The 18,372-nt window shown below is 49.0% G+C and overlaps 1 protein-coding gene across 1 annotated transcript; it reads right to left on the bottom strand.

Moving 5' to 3' along the window:
• Positions 1 to 209: 209 nt before the first annotated feature.
• Positions 210 to 14,206, bottom strand: LOC141409150 (uncharacterized). The gene is made up of 6 exons (XM_074024726.1): positions 14,152 to 14,206; positions 12,691 to 12,837; positions 8,999 to 9,139; positions 3,519 to 3,683; positions 3,080 to 3,226; positions 210 to 1,249 (listed from the first exon to the last, which is right to left on the bottom strand). The coding sequence occupies exons 1-6, from the start codon at positions 14,204 to 14,206 to the stop codon at positions 1,026 to 1,028; spliced, it is 879 nt and encodes a 292-aa protein (XP_073880827.1). The 3' UTR covers positions 210 to 1,025.
• Between the last annotated feature and the right edge of the window lie 4,166 nt (positions 14,207 to 18,372).

Genomic DNA, 18,372 nt, shown 5'->3' with positions numbered 1-18,372 from the left:
AGTGTCACCTCTCCGCTCAGTCCTCTGAGTTCAGTTCTAGATGCAGCATTTGGTCTTATGCCCACCCTGGCTCCCAGACACTGTTGTCGGTATGTCCCCTCCAGGTTCCCCAGTTGAAGAGGCTTAACCTCCTCTAGCCCCAGAGGAGAGAGGACCACACCAGGTCCCTCTTTGAGGTTAAAACGTCAGAAAAAGGAAACTCAGACCACTTGGCATTGTGACATGTGATTCATTCAGATCTGGTTACAGCTGGGAGATTGAGCCCACACAGAAGAGGGGCTCTTCACCCCACCCAAGCCCCCTGCCGGGTCTTGGCCCACGGTAGGGGTGGAGGAGGCTGCCCTGAAAACCTTGGAAGTGGGTGTATTGGATCCTCAAGCCCCACCTTGGCTGCCCAGGATTTTGCTAGACCCCAAAGAGGGAGAACGAAAGAGGAGAAGTGGCTTGTCAGTGTGTGGGAGAAGAGACACATCCCTGGTGTCCGGGAGCAGCCGGATGTTGGGGACCCCCTCGTTTGAAGAAGGAGGCTTAGTCTTTGAGGCCCCCTGATCTAAAGGAAAGAATGTGCAGCTATGGGGATGTCCCTGACGTCTCTAACCTGAGGAAGAACAGCCCTCTTCTGAGAGAGGAGGTTTGGCCTTGGGGAAAGTGCTAATCAGAGGGGGGAGGTACAGCGCCCCCCCCCCCCCAGCTAAGCAGAGGTCTGATCTCAGCAGGGGGTGAGTGGCCTTAGTCTGAGGGGGGAAGACACACCCTAGGCTGATGGAGGCATGGCCTTTGGGGCCCTGGTGGGAGGAAAGAGGACTTAGCCTTGAGTAAGCCCTGAGTCTGGAGCAAAAGGTCTGGCTTTGGGAAGCGCTAGTCTGAGGGAGGAAGATCACCCCTACTTCCTGAGTTCCTCACCAGAAGCTTCCAGGTCCGCGCATTGCCCCAGCAGAGGGGAGCCAGGGCACCATCTAGCAACGTGCCGAACAAGCAGGAGGAGGGGGGTCCCCTGGACGGCAGGGTGGTCCAGGCGGGATTCCTTAGGACAGCGTCGCGGTCGCCAGGACTACCGCCAGAACCGGCAGGGTGAGGCGGAGGCCGGGCGCGGCGCCTGAGCGGCAGTGGGACTCTAGGACGGCGCGGCGGCCGGGGCTGCAGTGGCTGGACAGCCGATGTCTCGGGAGCACCGAGAGCCCGTGGGTCCAGTCCGGGGCGCTGCACAGGTCTCGGGAGCCGCAGCCGCGTACGCTCACGTTCCGGCCGCCTGCGGAGACGGAGACAGGGTGCAAGGAGGGGACGTGGGGGCGCGCTCAGGCAGAGTGCCTTGCACACTCAGTGTCCGCGAGCCCCTCGAGTCCATGTCCTTCGTGAAAGCTCATCAGGAATGTTCTTTTCCTTGAGCTGGAGGCTGGTCACCGCTGTCTCTCTCATTGTCACTCCTACCTTACACGTATGTTACAGGTGTGTTTTCACTTGTGTGCAATGTTTCCTTTTTAATTTTTTTTTTTTTTAATGAGACAGGGTCTCTGTCACCCATGCTGGAGTGCAGTGGCACAGTCATGGCTCACTGCAGCCTCGACCTCCTGGGCTCTGGTGATCCTCCCACCCCAGCCTCCTGAGTAGCTGCGACTACAGGTTGTACCACCAGGCCCAGCTAATTATTTTGACAATTTTTGGTAGAGATAGGGTCAGCCTCTGTTGCCCAGGCTGGTCTCAAACTTCCAGGCTCAAGCGATCCTGGCCGCCTAGAGTGTTGGGATTACAGGTGTGAGCCACCACACCTGGCCCAGAACATTTTAAATTACACACGCGTCTTACATTACATTTCTTTCAGACAGCACTGATATAGTTTAGTGGATTATCTTATTCAATTCTCTCAACAGTCTTAGGACTTAGCGACTGTTGTTATTCCCCTGTTTTTTGTTGTTGTTGTTTGTTTGTTTGTTTGAGACAGAGTCCTGTCGCCCAGGTTGGAGTACAGTGGTGCGATCTCGACTCACCAAACCTCTGCCTCCCGGGTTCAAGCGATTCTCCTGCCTCAGCCTCCCAAGTAGCTGGGATTACAGGCATGCACCACCACGCCTGGCTAATTTTGTATTTTTAGTAGAGATGGGGTTTCTCCATGTTGGTCAGGCTGGTCTTGAACTCACGACCTCAGATGATCTGCTCGCCTCAGCCTCCCAAAGTGCTGGGATTACAGGTGTGAGCCACCACGCCCGGCCTCCCCTGTTTTTTTTGTTGCTGTTGTTGTTGTTGTCGTTGTTTTGTTTTGTTTTTGAGATGGAGTCTCGCTCTGTCGCCCAGGCTGGAGTGCAGTGGTGTGATCTCAGCTCACTGCAAGTTCCGCGTCCTGAGTTCACGCCATTATCCTGCCTCAGCCTCCCAAGTAGCTGGGGCTACAGGCACCTGCCACCATGCTGGGCCAATTTTTTTGTATTTTTAGTAAAGATGGGATTTCACCATGTTAGCCAGGATGGTTTCAATCTCCTGACCTCATGATCTGCCCACCTTGGCCTCCCAAAGGGCTGGGATTACCGGCATGAGCCACCGTGTCCGGCCCTCCCCTGTTTTTTAAGGAACTTGTTGCATACCAAGTTATCCCCTTTTACAGATGGAGAAATTGAGGCACAGAGAGGCAAAGTCATCTGGTCAAGGTCACCCAGCTCATAGGTGGTGGATTCAGGATTTGAACCCAGGCAGCCTGGCCCTAGGGTCCTGTTCTCATGCCCTTTACTCTTTCACCTCCCTCATAAGTTCACTTTGTCCTCACAATGCCCTTCAAGGTGTGTGTCTACCATCTCCAATTACCAGAAGAGAAAACTGAGGCTCAAAGCGATAAAGTCCCTTGCCTTGAGCTACACAGAGTAAAGGATGGAGGGGAAACTCCAAACTCAAGCACACCAGTGTCCAAATCCAACGTGCTCAGGCTCACTCATGCATACACACATGTGCACACACATACACACACACACACATGCTGTCCCCATTACCTTCTTCACACACACATACACACAGACAGGCATGTTGTCCCCATTACCTTCTTGACACACACACACACACACACACACACACACACACGTGCTGTCCCCATTACCTTCTTCAGACGTCAGGTCCAGCTGGACACACTCAGTTTCCCCACTGGGACACTGCATGTAGAAGGAGGAATTGCAGGGCTCCAAGGAGCTCCCAGGACATGTAGGACACAAGATCTCACTCAGGGTGTGTGAGGCCAGATGAGCTGCTGTGTAGAAGAGGATGAGGGTCAGTCAGAAGGAAACTCAGGACCTCCTGGAGCCCTCAGTGCACTCCTAGGCTCTACCACATTGTCACGACCTTAATATTGTCACGACCTTGACATTGTCATGACCTTGATGGGATTTCCTCCCAAGCTGGGGTCAGGGTGCCTGAGGGCAGCCTGGTTGTGGATGGGGGTTGAGTGATGTTCCTTCCTGCATTCCTTCCCCAACTTTGCCTCCAGAGTCACCCACCACCTCTGTGGCCACCCATCTGACTGCTTTCTGGTGACAGCATACCAAGAGGGGTGGGCTCCTGGCAGTTGCCTTGGCAACAGGTGGTGTTGACCCAGAAGCCAAAGCCAATGCCGTAGGTCAGGGCATAGATGGAGTTGCCAAATTTGCAGTCCTTGGAGGTCACACAGAAACCGTTTCTCCAGGAAACTGGGTTACCTTCTCCAAAGTCTGGAGAGAGATGGAGGCCAGGTTAGTGAGGAAAGGCAATCACAACCCACCACCCAACCGAACTCCCCAAATCTCTCTGGGTATTTCCCTGATGGCATTCACTCTGCCTGAGATCTCCCCATAATACATCCAAAGCTGGTAATTGTTCATTAAGACACATGAAGTTCAGGCTGGGGGCAATGGTTCACGCCTATAATCCTGGCACTTTGAGACAGGAGGATCACTTGAACCCAGGAGTTCAAGAACGGCCTGGCCAACATAGTAGGACCCCCGCCTCTACAAAAAAATAAAATAAAATTAGCCAGAGATAGTGGTGCAGTCCCATCTACTTGGGAGACTGAGGTGGGAGGGTCGCTTGAGCCCAGGAGGTCAAGGCTGCAGTGATCCAAGTTTGCACCACTGCACTCTATCCTGGGTGACAGAGTGAGACCTTGTCTCAAAACAACAACAACAACAATAAAAAATCACATAGTTCAGAAAGCCTTCCATGATCCCCTGCCTTCTCTCCTTAGGGTTCCAATTAATAGGGCGGCTCTGTACCTGGGAAGTCTCCCCGCCCTGTCTATGAGCATCTCATGGGCTTAGTAAGAAACTTCTCTAAGATCCCAGAAATATCTAGAACTGGAGACTGGAACACCATCTTTATTATGCCTCTTTATGCTGTAAAAAGATAGCAAAGAGCCGATTTCAAGTTGAACTCCTCTTCCCATTTACAGAAGAGTCAACTTTTTCCTTCTGTGGAGGCAGAGTGACAGGAGCCTTAAGGGGGGCTGCCGGCCCAGAGTGTTGTAGTAGATACGAAGATGGCCACAACTGTATCCCCCATCCTGCATGCTCTTGTGCAACCTAACCTTGCCACTCTGTCATCAAGAGGTGGAATCTGTTACCTCACCCCTTAAATCTGAGCTGGCCTTGGGATTTGCTCTGACAAATGGACAGTGGCAGAACTGACACTATGACAGTTCTGGGTCTATCACTTAGAAGGCCTGGTTGTGGCCACGCGCAGTGGCTCACGCCTGTAATCCCAGCACTTTGGGAGGCCGAGGCGGGCAGAGCATGAGGTCAGGAGATCGAGACCATCCTGGCTAATAGTAAAGATGAAACCCCATCTCTACTAAAAAAAATACAAAAAATTAGCTGGGCGTGGTGGCGGGCACCTGTAGTCCCAGCTACTCGGGAGGCTGAGGCAGGAGAATGGAGTGAACCCGGGAGGTGGAGCTTGCAGTGAGCCGAGATCACGCCACTGCACTCCAGCCTGGGCGACAGAGCAAGAATCCATCTCAAAAAAAAAAAAAAAAAAAAAAGAAGAAGGCCTGGTTGTTCCCACTTCTTCCTTCTCAGAAGCCAGTCACCATACTGTAAGGAAGGTCAAGCTAGGAAGCTGACTGGTGAGAGCTCAGAGGAGCGATGCTCTCCCCAGCTGTCTTGAACATTCCAGTTGCAGTCAAGCTCCCAGCTGAATGCAATCACATAAGTGACCTCAGCCTTTACCACTTAGAGCAGAACTGCCCAGCTGAGCCCAGTCAGCTGCAGAATTGTGAGAGATAACAAATACTTGTCTAATCTGAGAAGCTTTTTTTGCCAATTGTGATTTTTTTTTTTTTTGAAAATCACACAGTATAATATATACCCTCTTAACCTTTAAAAAAAAATAGAGATGGGGTCGCACTGTGTTGCCCAGATTGGTCTTGAACTTCTGGCCTCAAGTGATTCTCCTGCCTCAGACTCCCAAAGTGCTGGGATTACAGGCATAAACCATCATGTGTGGCTTTCTTAACAATTTTTTATTTTTTTTTTGAGACGGAGTCTCACTCTGTCACCCAGGCTGGAGTGCAGTGGCGTGATATTGGCTCACTGTGTCCTCCGCCTCCCATGTTCAAGCGATTCTCCTGCCTCAGCCTCGCAAGTAGCTGGGACTACAGGTGCCTACTACCATACCCAGCTAATTTTTATATTTTTAGTAGAGACGGGGTTTCACCATGTTGGCCAGGCTGGCCTTGAACTCCTGACCTCAGATGATCCACCCGCCTTGGCCTCCCAAAGTGCTGGGATTAAAGGTGTCAGCCACCACACCCGGCTGGCCTTCTTAACAATTTTTAAGTGCACCATTCAGTAATGTTAACTACATTCACATTGTTGAGTGTAACAGATCTCTAGAACTCATTTTGCACAACTGAAACTGTACCCATCGAACAACTTCCATTTTCCCCTCCCACAACCTCTGGCAACCACCATTCTATCTTCTGTTTCAATGATTTTGACTACTCTAGATAATTCAGTGAAATCATACAGTATTTGTCTTTTTATGATCGGTTAAGCCACTAAGTTCTGGCCAATTTGTTATTCAGCAGTAACTTAAACAACAATGGCAGTAGATTTTAAACTCACACCCTTCACTGCACCCCAGCCTCTGTCCTGCATGCCCAGGAAAAGGCTACAATGGCTGGAGCTAGGCAGCAAAGTGGGAGAGTGAGGATAGGTCTTGCTGTGCCCTAGGCCCTATTTCTGTCCCCATGGGCACTCTGCTGTGATGCCCGCCATCTGAAGGCAGTAGTTATTATCCTCTGGGCACGGAAGTGGGCCACAGCTGTGGAGGTCTGAGCAGGTGAAGCAGATGGTGGTCTCAGCTTTGGCGTGTGTCACAGTTGCATGAGGACCTGGGGACAGAGGAAGATGAACCGGACGGAAGACAACCAGTGTGCATGCATGTGCATGGAGCTGAGTTTCTGGGCACATCAATATGTGCCCATGAGTGCGCAAAAGTGCCTTCGTGTGCGCACTTCTGCAAGAATGCCATTTGTGTGTGCAAGTTTGCAGGCCTGTTAAGTCTGTGTGCACATCTGGCTGCGCCTTCCTGTGTTGAATTATCTGTGTGTTTCTGAAACTGTCTGCAGGAGGGCAGGGATGTGTCCCACTTCTTCTGGTTGTTCCCACTTCTTCCTTCTCAGAAGCCAGTCACCATACTGTAAGGAAGCTCAAGCTAGGAAACTGACTGGTGAGAGCTCAGAGGAGAGTGTAGCTCTGCAGGACACTGTGTGAGTAAGTGTTTACCTGCATGTCTGTATAAACAAGGGTGTGTGTTTATGTGTATGTGTATAAAGCTGGTTTTAAGGGTATGTGTGTGTTTCTGTGGCTGGGTGTGTTTGTGTTTCCATCAAGATGTGGGGGTGCTTATATATATATATATAGATATGTTGGTGTACAGATGTGAACGTTCGTGGATGTTGGTAATGTATTTCAGCTTGCCTGTGTATATTTTGTGCTCTTGTATGCTTGTGGGTGCTTGTGCCTCTTTTCCACGTCATGTATATGAAAGCCTGTGTGTCCATGCATAGATATGTTCTGTGTCTGTGTCCACAGGGATCATGTGTGCAAAAATTCCGTGTCCCACATTTCTGTTGTCAGTCTTCCTATTTTGCCCTTTTTCTTTCCGTATTGTAAATTTTGAGCTCCTAAGTCAGCCTTTTTCTTCATTGTGATAATTAATTAAATCTGCTGTAAATTACAGACTCATGCCTGTAATCCCAGCACTTTGGGAGGCTGAGGCGGACCAACATGGCAAAACACTGTCTCTACTAAAAATACAAAAAATACAAAAATTCACCAGGTGTGGTGGTGGGTACCTGTAATCCCAGCTACCTGGGAAGCTGAGGCAGGGAGAATAGCTTGAACCCAGGAGGCGGAGGTTGTAATGAACCGGGATCACACCATTGCACTCCAGCCTGCCTGACAGAGTGAGACTCTGTCTCACAAAAAAAAAAAAAAAAAAAAAAAAAAAAAAAAAAAAAAAAAAATCCACTGCTCAGTTTAAAAAAGGAAAATTCCTGGCAGCTGGAGATTTGAAGAAGCTAAGGTGAGAATGTTTCAGCTTTGCCTGAAAATTCAGTAAACACACTCTTTGATGAGCCTTTTTTTTTTTTTTTTTTTTTTTTTTTGAGACAATCTCGTTCTGTCACCCAGGCTGGGGTGTGATGACGCGATCTCGGCTCACTGCAAGCTCTACCTCCTGGGTTCACACCATTCTCCTGCCTCAGCCTCCTGAGTAACTGGGACTACCGCCGCCACGCCTGGCTAATTTTTTGTATTTTTAGTAGAGACGGGGTTTCATCGTGTTAGTCAGGATGGTCTCGATCTCTTGACCTCGTGATCCTCCCACCTCAGCCTCCCAAATGCTGGGATTACAGGCATGAGCCACCACGCCAGTAAACACACTCTCTTTTGCATCACAGAATGGTCCTTCAGCTTTGGCAACACAAGGAGGACCTAGCCTCTAAAAAAAAATTTAAAAATCAGCTGAGTGTAGCAGTGTGTGCCTGTGGTGCGAGCTGCTCAGGAGGCTGAGGCAGGAGGATCACTTAAGCTTGGAAAGTCAAGGCTGCAGCGAACCATGATCGTGCCACTGCACTCCAACCTGGGTAACAGAGGGTGACTCTGTCTCTAAACACACACACACACAGAATGGTCCTTTCTGGTGTAGTTTCTAACACAGTTTCCTCTATATCTCTGGAGCTGAGGGAAGGCAGCTCTATCCAGAGAAAATTGCCTTTCTCACCTCTAAAACATCTATCCCTCTGTTGAGTTGGTTGAATTGCTTAATAAACTGTGGCCCCAGTAAATACTATTTCAATTAGCATATCACTTCTGTGGAAGACAAAACTTCTTGTGAATGTTCTTTGTTAAGCCAAAAGGAGACTATTGGCAAATCTGTCTTCTTTCACAAGCGAGGAAGTGAAGAAAAGAGAGATAAACCACCATCAAATTTTTCTTTTCTTCCTTTTTTTTTTTTTTTTTTTTTTTTTGAGAAGAAGTCTTGCCCTGTCACCCAGGCTGGAGTACAGTGATGCAATCTCAGCTCACTGTGACCTCTGCCTACCGAGCTCAAGCCATCCTCCTACCTCAGCCTCCCAAGTAGGTGGGACCACAGGCGCATGCCACCATGCCTAGCTTTGTTTTGTTGTTGTTGTTGTTGTTGTTTTGTAGAGATGGTGTTTTGCCATGCTGCCCAGGCTCAGATCCATTTAAACAGAGTGTGGATCTTTAATCTCACTCACATAATATGTTCACAGTATGTTCATGTTTAGAAATTTATGTGCCTCTGCATATTTGTTTTGGGTGCTAGGATGTAAATGTGGATGTTCGTGGATATGTGCCAATAGATGTTCTGCTTCTGAGTGTGTCAGGTGGGGTGTGTGTGTGTATGGGTAATTGTACTCATTGGGAGCATTATCATAGGGAATGTGGACACCCTGGGAACACATAGGTTTGAAAAGAGCATATGGGATCCAGGGAGGTAAGAAAGGCAGGGTTCAAAGAACCTGGCTGTGTCGGAGGAGTAAGGTAATTGCATTCAGGCTTAGCGGTGAGATGAAATCCAGAGTCTTCTGGACCCAGGGTGGCATTCTTGTGTAAGTTGCAGACCTCTGGTGTAGCACAGCCCTTCAGAATTTGGGGACCCCCTGCAGAAATGAGAGGAGATTGCAACAAGAGGCTCAGAGTCCAACCCTCCCACCTTGATGTCTATCTTTCGCTATCTGAAAGTTCCCATCTTAGTAGTTCTATATGATTCAGTTTCAAATCTACCTGGTCAGTTTTTACAACCTCTTGTTGCCTGCTCACATTTGTGATTCTAAGTTTATTCCTTCAGACATATCATATACCGTTATGCTATGTTCTACAGCTGATAATTACAATAGCTGAGCTCCTCACAGGTCTGTATCTGTGATTTGTTATTTCTGCTATCACTCATGGTGGCTTGTTTCCTTGTGCCTTTCATGAACTATGATTGTCAGCTCATATTTGGTTGATATTCATCTGTGGGAATCCTGGGAGCTTTTCCCTGGAAAGGACTTGCTTTTGCTTCTACTGAGTGCCAGGAGGTGCTACTGACCAGGGATCATTTCGGCCTCTGTCCAAGGTCCCTAGCTTATGTGGGAATCTAAATTCCAGAAGCATGCTGCCAGCCCAAAACCTGTTTACCTAAAGCAGGCTATTATCAGCATTTGCTCCCAGACCACTGTGCCTTCCATGTTTTCTCACTGCTCCCATTCTGATTTCTGTTCACATTTTTGTTTTGCTTAGGGACACGTGGAAATTTTCTTAACTTTCTGCAACCCGAAAAAGTGTGGAAAAGTATTTCTGTATAGGATCTTGTTCATCTGTAAACAGTGGCATACTAAGCAGGGGTAGGGAACGGGAGCAGTCCATCCTGGGAATAGGCTATAAGGGGTTTATTGTCTATAGAGAATTTTTTTTTTTTTTTTTGAGACAGAGTCTCACTATGTCACCTAGGCTGGAGTGCAGTGGCACAATCTCGGCTCACTCCTACCTGAGCCTCTCAAGTAGTTGAGATTACACGTGTGTGCCACCATACTCGGGTGATTTTTGTATCTTTAACAGAGACGGGGTTTCACCATGTTGGCCAGGTTATTCTCAAACTCCTGTTCTCAAGTGATCCACCTGCCTCAGTTTCCCAAAGTTCTGGGATTACAGGCATGAACCACCATGCCCAGCCTATAGAGAATTTTTTAAAATCATAAAACCAACTAAAAGATCAGTTTGCTTTTTATTATCACCATGTAGTACCAGCAATTCTAAACAATGTCAGTGATAAAATGCTCCTCCCCACCATGATGGGCCACCTCCTCTATTTCACTGTCTCTGTCCTCCACCTTCCCAGTATGCCACTGTTTGGAGCAAAAGACCTTTTAGAGGATCAAGTCCACCATACTGCCAAAAGCAGAAGCCCAAGCTACTGCTCTCGATTATTTGGTTGGCTTCATAATTAGTTTATCCTCTGGCTACTGTGGTTATATTATAAATCTTTTGCTGAAAAGTCCTCTTCTCCAACTGTTTGCAAATCATAGTGGTGATTTAAAAAATACCTCTGCAAATCTATGACACGTCAACAAGTGGGGTCCATGCCTCTTCCATCTTGAAACCAGATGGAACTTTTGTGACCATTTCAATCAATAAAGCAGAATAGAAGTCACATTACGTGATTTCCAAGGCTGAGCCATAAAGACCAAGCTGCTATAACTTTGTTTGCTGAATGAAATCATTAGCAACCATGTAAAGAGCCTTGAGGTAGCCATGATGGGAGGAAGCTCAATCTAACCAATGTGGAGAGGCCACATAGAAAGGCCCTGTTTTTACATATATGCAAGAGGTGCTCAGAAAGCCCCTGGTTATTCCTGCCCCAGCAGTTCCAGCTCCTAACACCCTCTGACTACAACACGTGAGAGACCCTGAACTCTCCAAAGGAGCTCTTCCTGAATTCCCAACCCAAAGCGATTCTGCACCTGGCCCCAGAATAAGTTTTCAGGGTCTGCAAGGAGCGTTTGAGACCTGAGGCTGGGCACAATGGCTTACGCCTATAATCCCAGCACTTTGGGAGGCTGAGGCAGGTGGAAGGCTTGAGCCCAGGAGGTCCAGACCAGCCTGGGCAACATGGCGAAACTCCATCTCTACAAAATGCAAAAAAATTAGCCAGGTATGGTGGCACGTATCTGTAGCTGCAGCTACTCAGGAGGCTGAGGTGCGAGGATTGCTTGAGCCCAAGAGGCAAAGGTTGCAGTGAGCCAAGATTGTATCACTGCACTCCAGCCTGGGCGACAGAGCAAGACTGTCTAAAAAAAATTCATGCAGTTATAATCATACCTGGCATTTTATATTCTGAATAGCATGCCCACCTCTTAACTTGAACCTGGGGTTTTATTTTGCTGAGAGACACAATTTAGGAGGGAAATTAGACACAAATTAGGAAGCGGGAAATCCCACTCATTTGAAAGGATGGCTACCTCTCCCCATTGCTACATCTGCCAAGTACGAATTCCTTCTTAGAAGAAATAACCAAGCAACGAAAAGTGATCTTTTTCACCACCCAGGGACAGGTCTAGGGTGACACCAGGGGCCCAGAATTTGAGGAGGCACGACTTTTCACAGTTGTGCAAGTAGAGGGCCATCCGTTAGAGTAAGCATCTCCTTAAATTTTGCACTCTGTGGCTGGGCACGAGGGCTCACACTTGTAATCCCAGAACTTTGGGAGGCCAAAGTATGTGGATTGTTTGAGGTCAGGAGTTTGAGACCAGCCTGGTCAACATGGGGAAACCCTATATCTGCTAAAAATACAAAAAACTCAGCCTGGTGTGGTAGCATACGCTTGTAATCCCAGCTACTCAGGTGGCTGAGGGAGGAGAATTGCTTGAACCCAGGAGGCAGAGGTTGCAGTGAGCCAAGATCACACCACTGCACTCTAGCCTGGGCGACAGAGTGAGACTCTGTCAAAAAATTTTAAAAAAAAATTTTTTTTTGGCATCCTGGGCTCCTGGCTGGGATCACCCTAGACCTGGGCCTGTCACCACTTGTGAGGTTTTATGTTCTGTTTGACTAGCCTTCAAGGGGAGCCCCTCTATTAAAGACAAAAAAAGAGGCTGGGCACAGTGATTCATGCCTGTAACCCCAGCACTTTGAGAGGCCCAGGCGGGCAGATCACTTAAGGTCAGGAGTTTGAGACCAGACTGGCCAACGTGGCAAAATCCCAACTCTACGAAAAATACAAAAATTAGCTGGATGTGATGGTGTACACCTGTAATCCCAGCTACTCATGAGGCTGAGCCACGAGAATCATTTGAACCAGGGAGGTGGAGTTTGCAGTAGGCCAAAACTGCGCCATTGTACTCCAGCCTGGGCAATAGAGCGAGACTCTGTCTCAAAAAAAGAAAAAAAGAGAAAAAAAAGAGAGAGAGAGAGAGAGACAGAAAAGAGCTTGGAGTTCTCTTTAGCCTCCCAATATTCAATAAACATGGCAACAAAAGGAGTGTCTACCACGTGCCAGCTTAGGGGATGAACACCCTTTAAAATCTACATCACACCCATTCTCCAGATGAGAAAACTGAGGGTCTCCTTCTTGCCCCAATTAGTCAGACAAAAGTCTGTGAGGCAGGAAATTGAGGCCGGGTCTGCATGACACCCTACCCTGGTGTGTGAGCCCGAGGTCCCCCCAACAAACCTTGCTGGGGAAGGCTACTACAGTTGTTTTCACAACAGACTGTGCTGACCCAGAGACTTGCATGGGGGCCGTAGGTCAGGGCATAGACACCTTCTTGGCATTCTCCAGGGGCCACACATGACACCTTCTCAATGAGAGTCCCATTTTCTAGGGATAGAGGTTGAGGAAGGGAGATTAGGGCCCCTGCTTTCCAAGCCCTCCAGGACCTCTGCCCACTCTATAGCAATCCCCATGGTCAATCCAGGGCCTCTTCTGCTGTTGAGCTCCCCTCTGCCCTTTACCCCAGCAGCACCAGGCTGAGCTATGAGGCAGGGCTGGCAATCTCCAGTCCCAGGATGCCTCATCCATGCCCCCCTTCCAACCACCGCCTTTGTCCATTCTCTCCACCCAGCCCCTGTCCAGTCCCCAGCCCGGTCCCCCACCCAGCTGCATCTGGCTAAACAAGCAGGAGTCCTGGGCAGAAGGACAAGTTATTTCAGTGCAGTTTCGCAGCAAAGAGCAGGCTGGACATGTCTTGGAGCTTCCTGCAAGGAAGAGAACAGCGATCAAACTCTGCAGTTTGAGAAGGACAAAGAACACACACACACACACACACACACACACACACAATTCAAGAATAGGACTAGTCAGGCATGGTGGCTCATGCCTGTAATCCCAGCTACTCAGGAAGCTGAGGATGACTTGAGCCCAAAAGTTCAGGCTGCGGTGAGCTAAGATTGCACCACTGCCCTCCAGCCTGAGCAACAGAGTGAGATCCTGTCTCAAAAATAAAATAAAATAAAATAAAGAATAAAACTAAGGGCTGGCGGGGGAGGGCCATTGGGAGATCAACAACCTTGTTTGTTGTGAGGAGTGCGAATGGCATTCCAAGTCGATGAAACAATGCAGGCAAAGGTTTGGAGATGGGAATCACCGAATCTCTAAGTGGGAGCTGCTGGGTTTACGGTTTCAATTCAAGATCACACAGTGAGGTCCTGGCCAGGATCCAAACCACTTAATTCCCAACTCAGGCAAAGGTGGCAGAATTAGAGCCAAAGGGGAGACAAGCAGACGAGGTAAAAGAGTAACAGCAACTGCTCCTGGATAATCCAGCAGAGCTCACCCTCAAACAGAGCCATTGCCAGGCTGGCACTGTTCTGAACTCCTCAAACATGTGGATTCAACCAATGCCTCAACAACCCTCTGAGGCAGGGGCATTGTCACCACTTCACAGAAAAAATGAGGCAAGAGAGGTTATGTGGTTTGTCTGAAGTCACACAGCTAAGAAGTGGCAGAGTCAGGATTTGAACCCAGGCAACCTGGTTCCAGAACCAGGTTCTCAGCCGCCCTGTTCTTCTGCCTCTGCCAGACAGTGAGCCCAGTTGGAAGGACCTGGGGTCCAGACTCTGAAGCTGGACTCCTACCACCCCATGTGACCTTGAGCCAACCCTCTTCCTTTCTGATGGACCACGACTCGCTCACCTGCTGGGGCGGCCAGCGCTCCCAGGAGCACCAGGGCAGAGAGGAGCCAGAGCATGGTCCAGGCCGGAGAGGAGGACGCAGGACATAGGTGCCCTTGCCTTTTATTCAAGGGCCTTGGCCAGGGTAGCAGCCCCGGAAGAGGGAGAGCAAATAGGCCGGGAAGATAGCGGCCCCTCCCACTCTCCTGCCCACTGGGACACCCGGCAAGAGAGGGGACTGAAAGAGCATCGAGATGGGGAAACTGAGTCCTGAGAGGCATGTGGGGAAAGCCTGGGACTACTCAGTGAGGCCAGAGAAGGACAGGGGGACATGTTATTATTATTATTATTACTACTATTAATAGGTTGTGTCCAGGCGCAGGGGCTCGTACCTGTAATCCTAGCATTCTGTGAGGCCAAGGTAGGAGGATTGCTTGAGCCCAGGAGTTAAAGACCAGCCTGAACAACATAGTGAGACCCAGCCTCTAAAAAAAAATTTTTAAATTAGACAGGTGGGCCAGGCGCAGTGACTCATACCTGGAATCTTAGCATTTCGGGAGGCCAGGGTGGGCAGATCATTTGAGGCCAGGAGTTCGAGACCAGCCTAGCCAATATGGCGAGACTCTGTCTCTACTTAAAAAAAAAAAAAAAATTAACCAGGCATGGTGGCACGTGCCTGTAGTCCTAGCTACTCGGGAGGCTGAGGCAGGAGAATCGCTTGAACCCGGGAGGCAGAGATTGCAGTGAGCTGACATCATGCCACTGCACTCCAGCCTGGGCGACAGAGCGAGACTGTCTCAAAAAAAAAAAAAAAAAAAAAGCATTTGAAGCCCCAAATCTTTCTCTCTCAGGTCCCATATACTGGTTGTTAACCCTTCTCTTTCTTTCTTTTCTGAAGTCTTTCCCCACTAACACCCCTTCCCCTTCTGCTTCATAACCTCAACCTATAAAAACTTATCCCCTTAAAACCAGGCTGTCTGACGACACTGAGGTCCTCAAATTTCTTATGTCTCTGGAACTAAAGCTGAACTCCATGCTATATCCAAGGCATTTCCTGAAGTTACTGAAGAGCCCCATATTGCCGATAAATCTAACTTCATAGTTCAGGCTTACCCATCCAGCTTCTCTGATTTTTACCAACTTGTTTTGCATACTTGCGGGAGAAGGCTGGGCCCGACACTGGATGGCAAAAGCCGATTAGGGCTGGGTGCAGTGGCTCACAACTGTAATCCCAGCGCGTTAGGAGGCCAAGGTAGGCGGATCACAAGGTCAAGAGATTGAGACCATCATGGCCAACATGGTGAAACCCTGTCTCTACTAAAAATACAAAAAATTAGCTGGGTGTGGTGGTGCGTGCCTGTAGTCCCAGCTTCTCGGGAGGCTGAGGCAGGAGAATCACTGGAACCCGGGAGGCGGAGGTTTCAGTGAGCCAAGATTGCGCCACTGCACTCCAGCCTGGGTGACAGAGTGGGACTCTGTCTCAAAAAAATAATAAAAATAAAAATTAGCCAGGCATGGTGGTGCACACCTACAGTCCCAGCTACTCGGGAGGCTAAGGTGGGAGAATTGCCTGAGCCCAGGAATTAGAGGTTGCAGTGAGCTATGATGTCGCCAGTGCACTCCAGCTTTGGTGACAGTGAGACTCTGCTCTAAAAAAGAAATAATAATAATAATATAAAATAATAATGGGTTGCCTCATCACTCATTATAGACGTTAGCTCACAAAATCCTTACAGTAGTCCTACCAGCCATTATCATTAACCCCAGGAAGGATACTCAAAATATTTGACCACCTGTCAATATAGCCAGGGTATTGGCAGTAACAATTCTGCCCAGTTGCTAGAGTATCATCCTGGTGGCCACCAGGGACCCAGTCTTTCCCTCATCTTTCTAGAACATGAGGATGTCTGGGAGGACCCAGAGATGCCATCAGGGCACTCAAGGCCTCCAGACAGGGGAATTTTATCGACCAAATCTGGACATACCTCAATATTTTAACAACCAGTACAAATGAAACCAGCCCTGGGGTTCCCTCTTTTACAAAGAAAGGAACCAGGGCTCAGAGCAGTCAAGGCCTTGTCCAGGGGCATGCAATAAGAAAATCAGCACAACCAGGATTTGAACCCAAACGTCTCTGGCTTGAGCACAGGGCAGGTACCAAGAGGGAAATTGATCTGCCCTCTCTGGATGAGACCTGCGTCGCTCTTGTCCTGCCTCTCCCTGGGCCACCTTGATTTTCACACTTGTTCAATGGGAATAAGATCAATTTCAACCACTCCGTGAGGGGCCTTCCAGCCTGGTGCCTGGCAAGTCCACCCTTCATGGGCTTTGACACCCCACCTGCTCCTACTCTGAGGTGCAACTCTGGGGATGTCCCTTCCCCTATTTCAGGCCTCAGTGTGCTCATCTGCTAAATGGGTGTAGCCCAGGGCCTGGATTGCTGTAAGTTGTAAGTGCCCTCCTTTTTTTGGGGGGGAGATAGAGTCTCACTCTGATGCCCAGGGTGGAGTGCAGTAGCACGATCTCAGCTCACTGCAACCTCCACCTCCCAGGTTCAAGTGATTCTCCTGCCTCAGCCTCCCAAGTAGCTGGGACTACAGGTGCCCACCACCATGCCCAGACAAATTTTTGTATTTTTTAAGTAGAGACAGGGTTTCACCATGTTGGTGGTCTCCAACTCCTGACCTCAAGTGATCCTCCTGCCTTGGCCTCCTAAAGTGCTGGGATTACAGGCTTGAGCCATGGCGCCCAGCCTGCCTCTTTACTAATGCTAAATGGTGGCTCTGTTAGGATTGGAGGTATTTGTAGTAGTGATGCTTGGGCTTTAAGGAAACTGCACACCAGTCCAGAGGAGTGATGAACGCTTTGGAACCAGACAATCCGAGTTCAAATTCCAGTTCTGCCACTTCCAAGCTAAGTGGCCTTGGGCAAGACATTTTACCTACTGGGCCTCAGTTTCCTCATTTGTAAAACAGGGCAACTAGGAGGACCTCCATCGAAGGGCTGCTGTGAGGATTGAGTTGATTTATGTAGAGCACTTAGAACAGTGGGCAGTAACTGCTGCTGTCATTGTGGTCGTCGTCATCATCATCATTATTTAGCAACAAAAATAAGGCTGCTAAGGGGGCAAGTTGAGGTTGACCTCCCCTCTTGGCTCAGAGGAGAGATCCCAAGCAAAAGAAAGGACAAGTTCAAGGTCACCCACGGGCCTGCCAGGCTTCCCAGAATCCCAGGTGGGGCCCCTGAATCAGTGTGTACAATCAAGGAGGTGACTCTGGAAGGCGCCAAGCCTAGGAAGGAAAGATAGCAGCCTGGGGATGGGGAGGTGGCTTTTCTCGATGGGTTGCCGGGGCAGGGAGAAGTCTGTGGTCTTGGCTCATATCCTTCCCAGGTAAACCCAGAACCCTTTGGTGCAGGAGAGGTGAGAAGACGGGACAGTGAGTCCCCCAGCGAGTCTAGAGTGTGGATAGGAGGGAGCAGCACCTGGCACTTCGTGACTAGGGGAAGCCAGTCTCTCTAGATGCTATCATCACTGATAACTCGGGTTGGGTGACAGGCCAGGAGCTGCACAAACACGAGGCTAGTGGACTGAAGAATGAAGAGCAGGCACACAGGGAAGGGACATTTCCCTGCACTTCACTTGAAATGTGGAGGCAAGGGGGCATCAGACGAGTTGTTTTGTTTTTTTATTTTTTGTTTTGAGACAGAGTTTAGCTCTGTCACCCAGGCTGGAGTGCAGTGGCACAATCTCTGCTCACTGCAGCCTCAACTTCCCATGCTCAAGCGATCCTCCCACCTCAGCCTCCTGAGTAGCTGGGACTACAAGCACAAACCACCACACCCGGCTAATTTTTTTACTTTTTGTAGAGACAGGGTCTTCCTGTGTTGCCTAAGCAGGTCTCAAACTCATGGGCTCAAGTAATCCTCCCACCTTGGCCTCCCAAAGTGTAAGGATTACAGGCATGAGCCACCACGCCCAGCACCGAAAAGTTATTTAATGCATATACTCTACAAGCAAATATAGACATATGCCCTTCTCCTTTTTCTTTTCTTTCTTTTTTTTTTGTTTTTTTAATATTTATTTATTTATTTATTTATTTATTTATTTATTTATTTATTTTTGAGACAGACTCTCGCTCTGTCACTCAGGCTACAGTGCCGTGGTGCCGTCTCAGCTCATTGCAACCTCCGCCTCCCGGGTTCAAGCGATTCTCCTTCCTTAGCCTCCCGAGTAGCTGGGATT

This window comes from Macaca fascicularis, chromosome 19, assembly GCF_037993035.2.
Source record: "Macaca fascicularis isolate 582-1 chromosome 19, T2T-MFA8v1.1".
NCBI classification, from domain to species: domain Eukaryota; kingdom Metazoa; phylum Chordata; class Mammalia; order Primates; family Cercopithecidae; genus Macaca; species Macaca fascicularis.
Note: the sequence above shows the minus strand (reverse complement) of the source record. Positions and strands in the feature narration are given on the sequence as shown.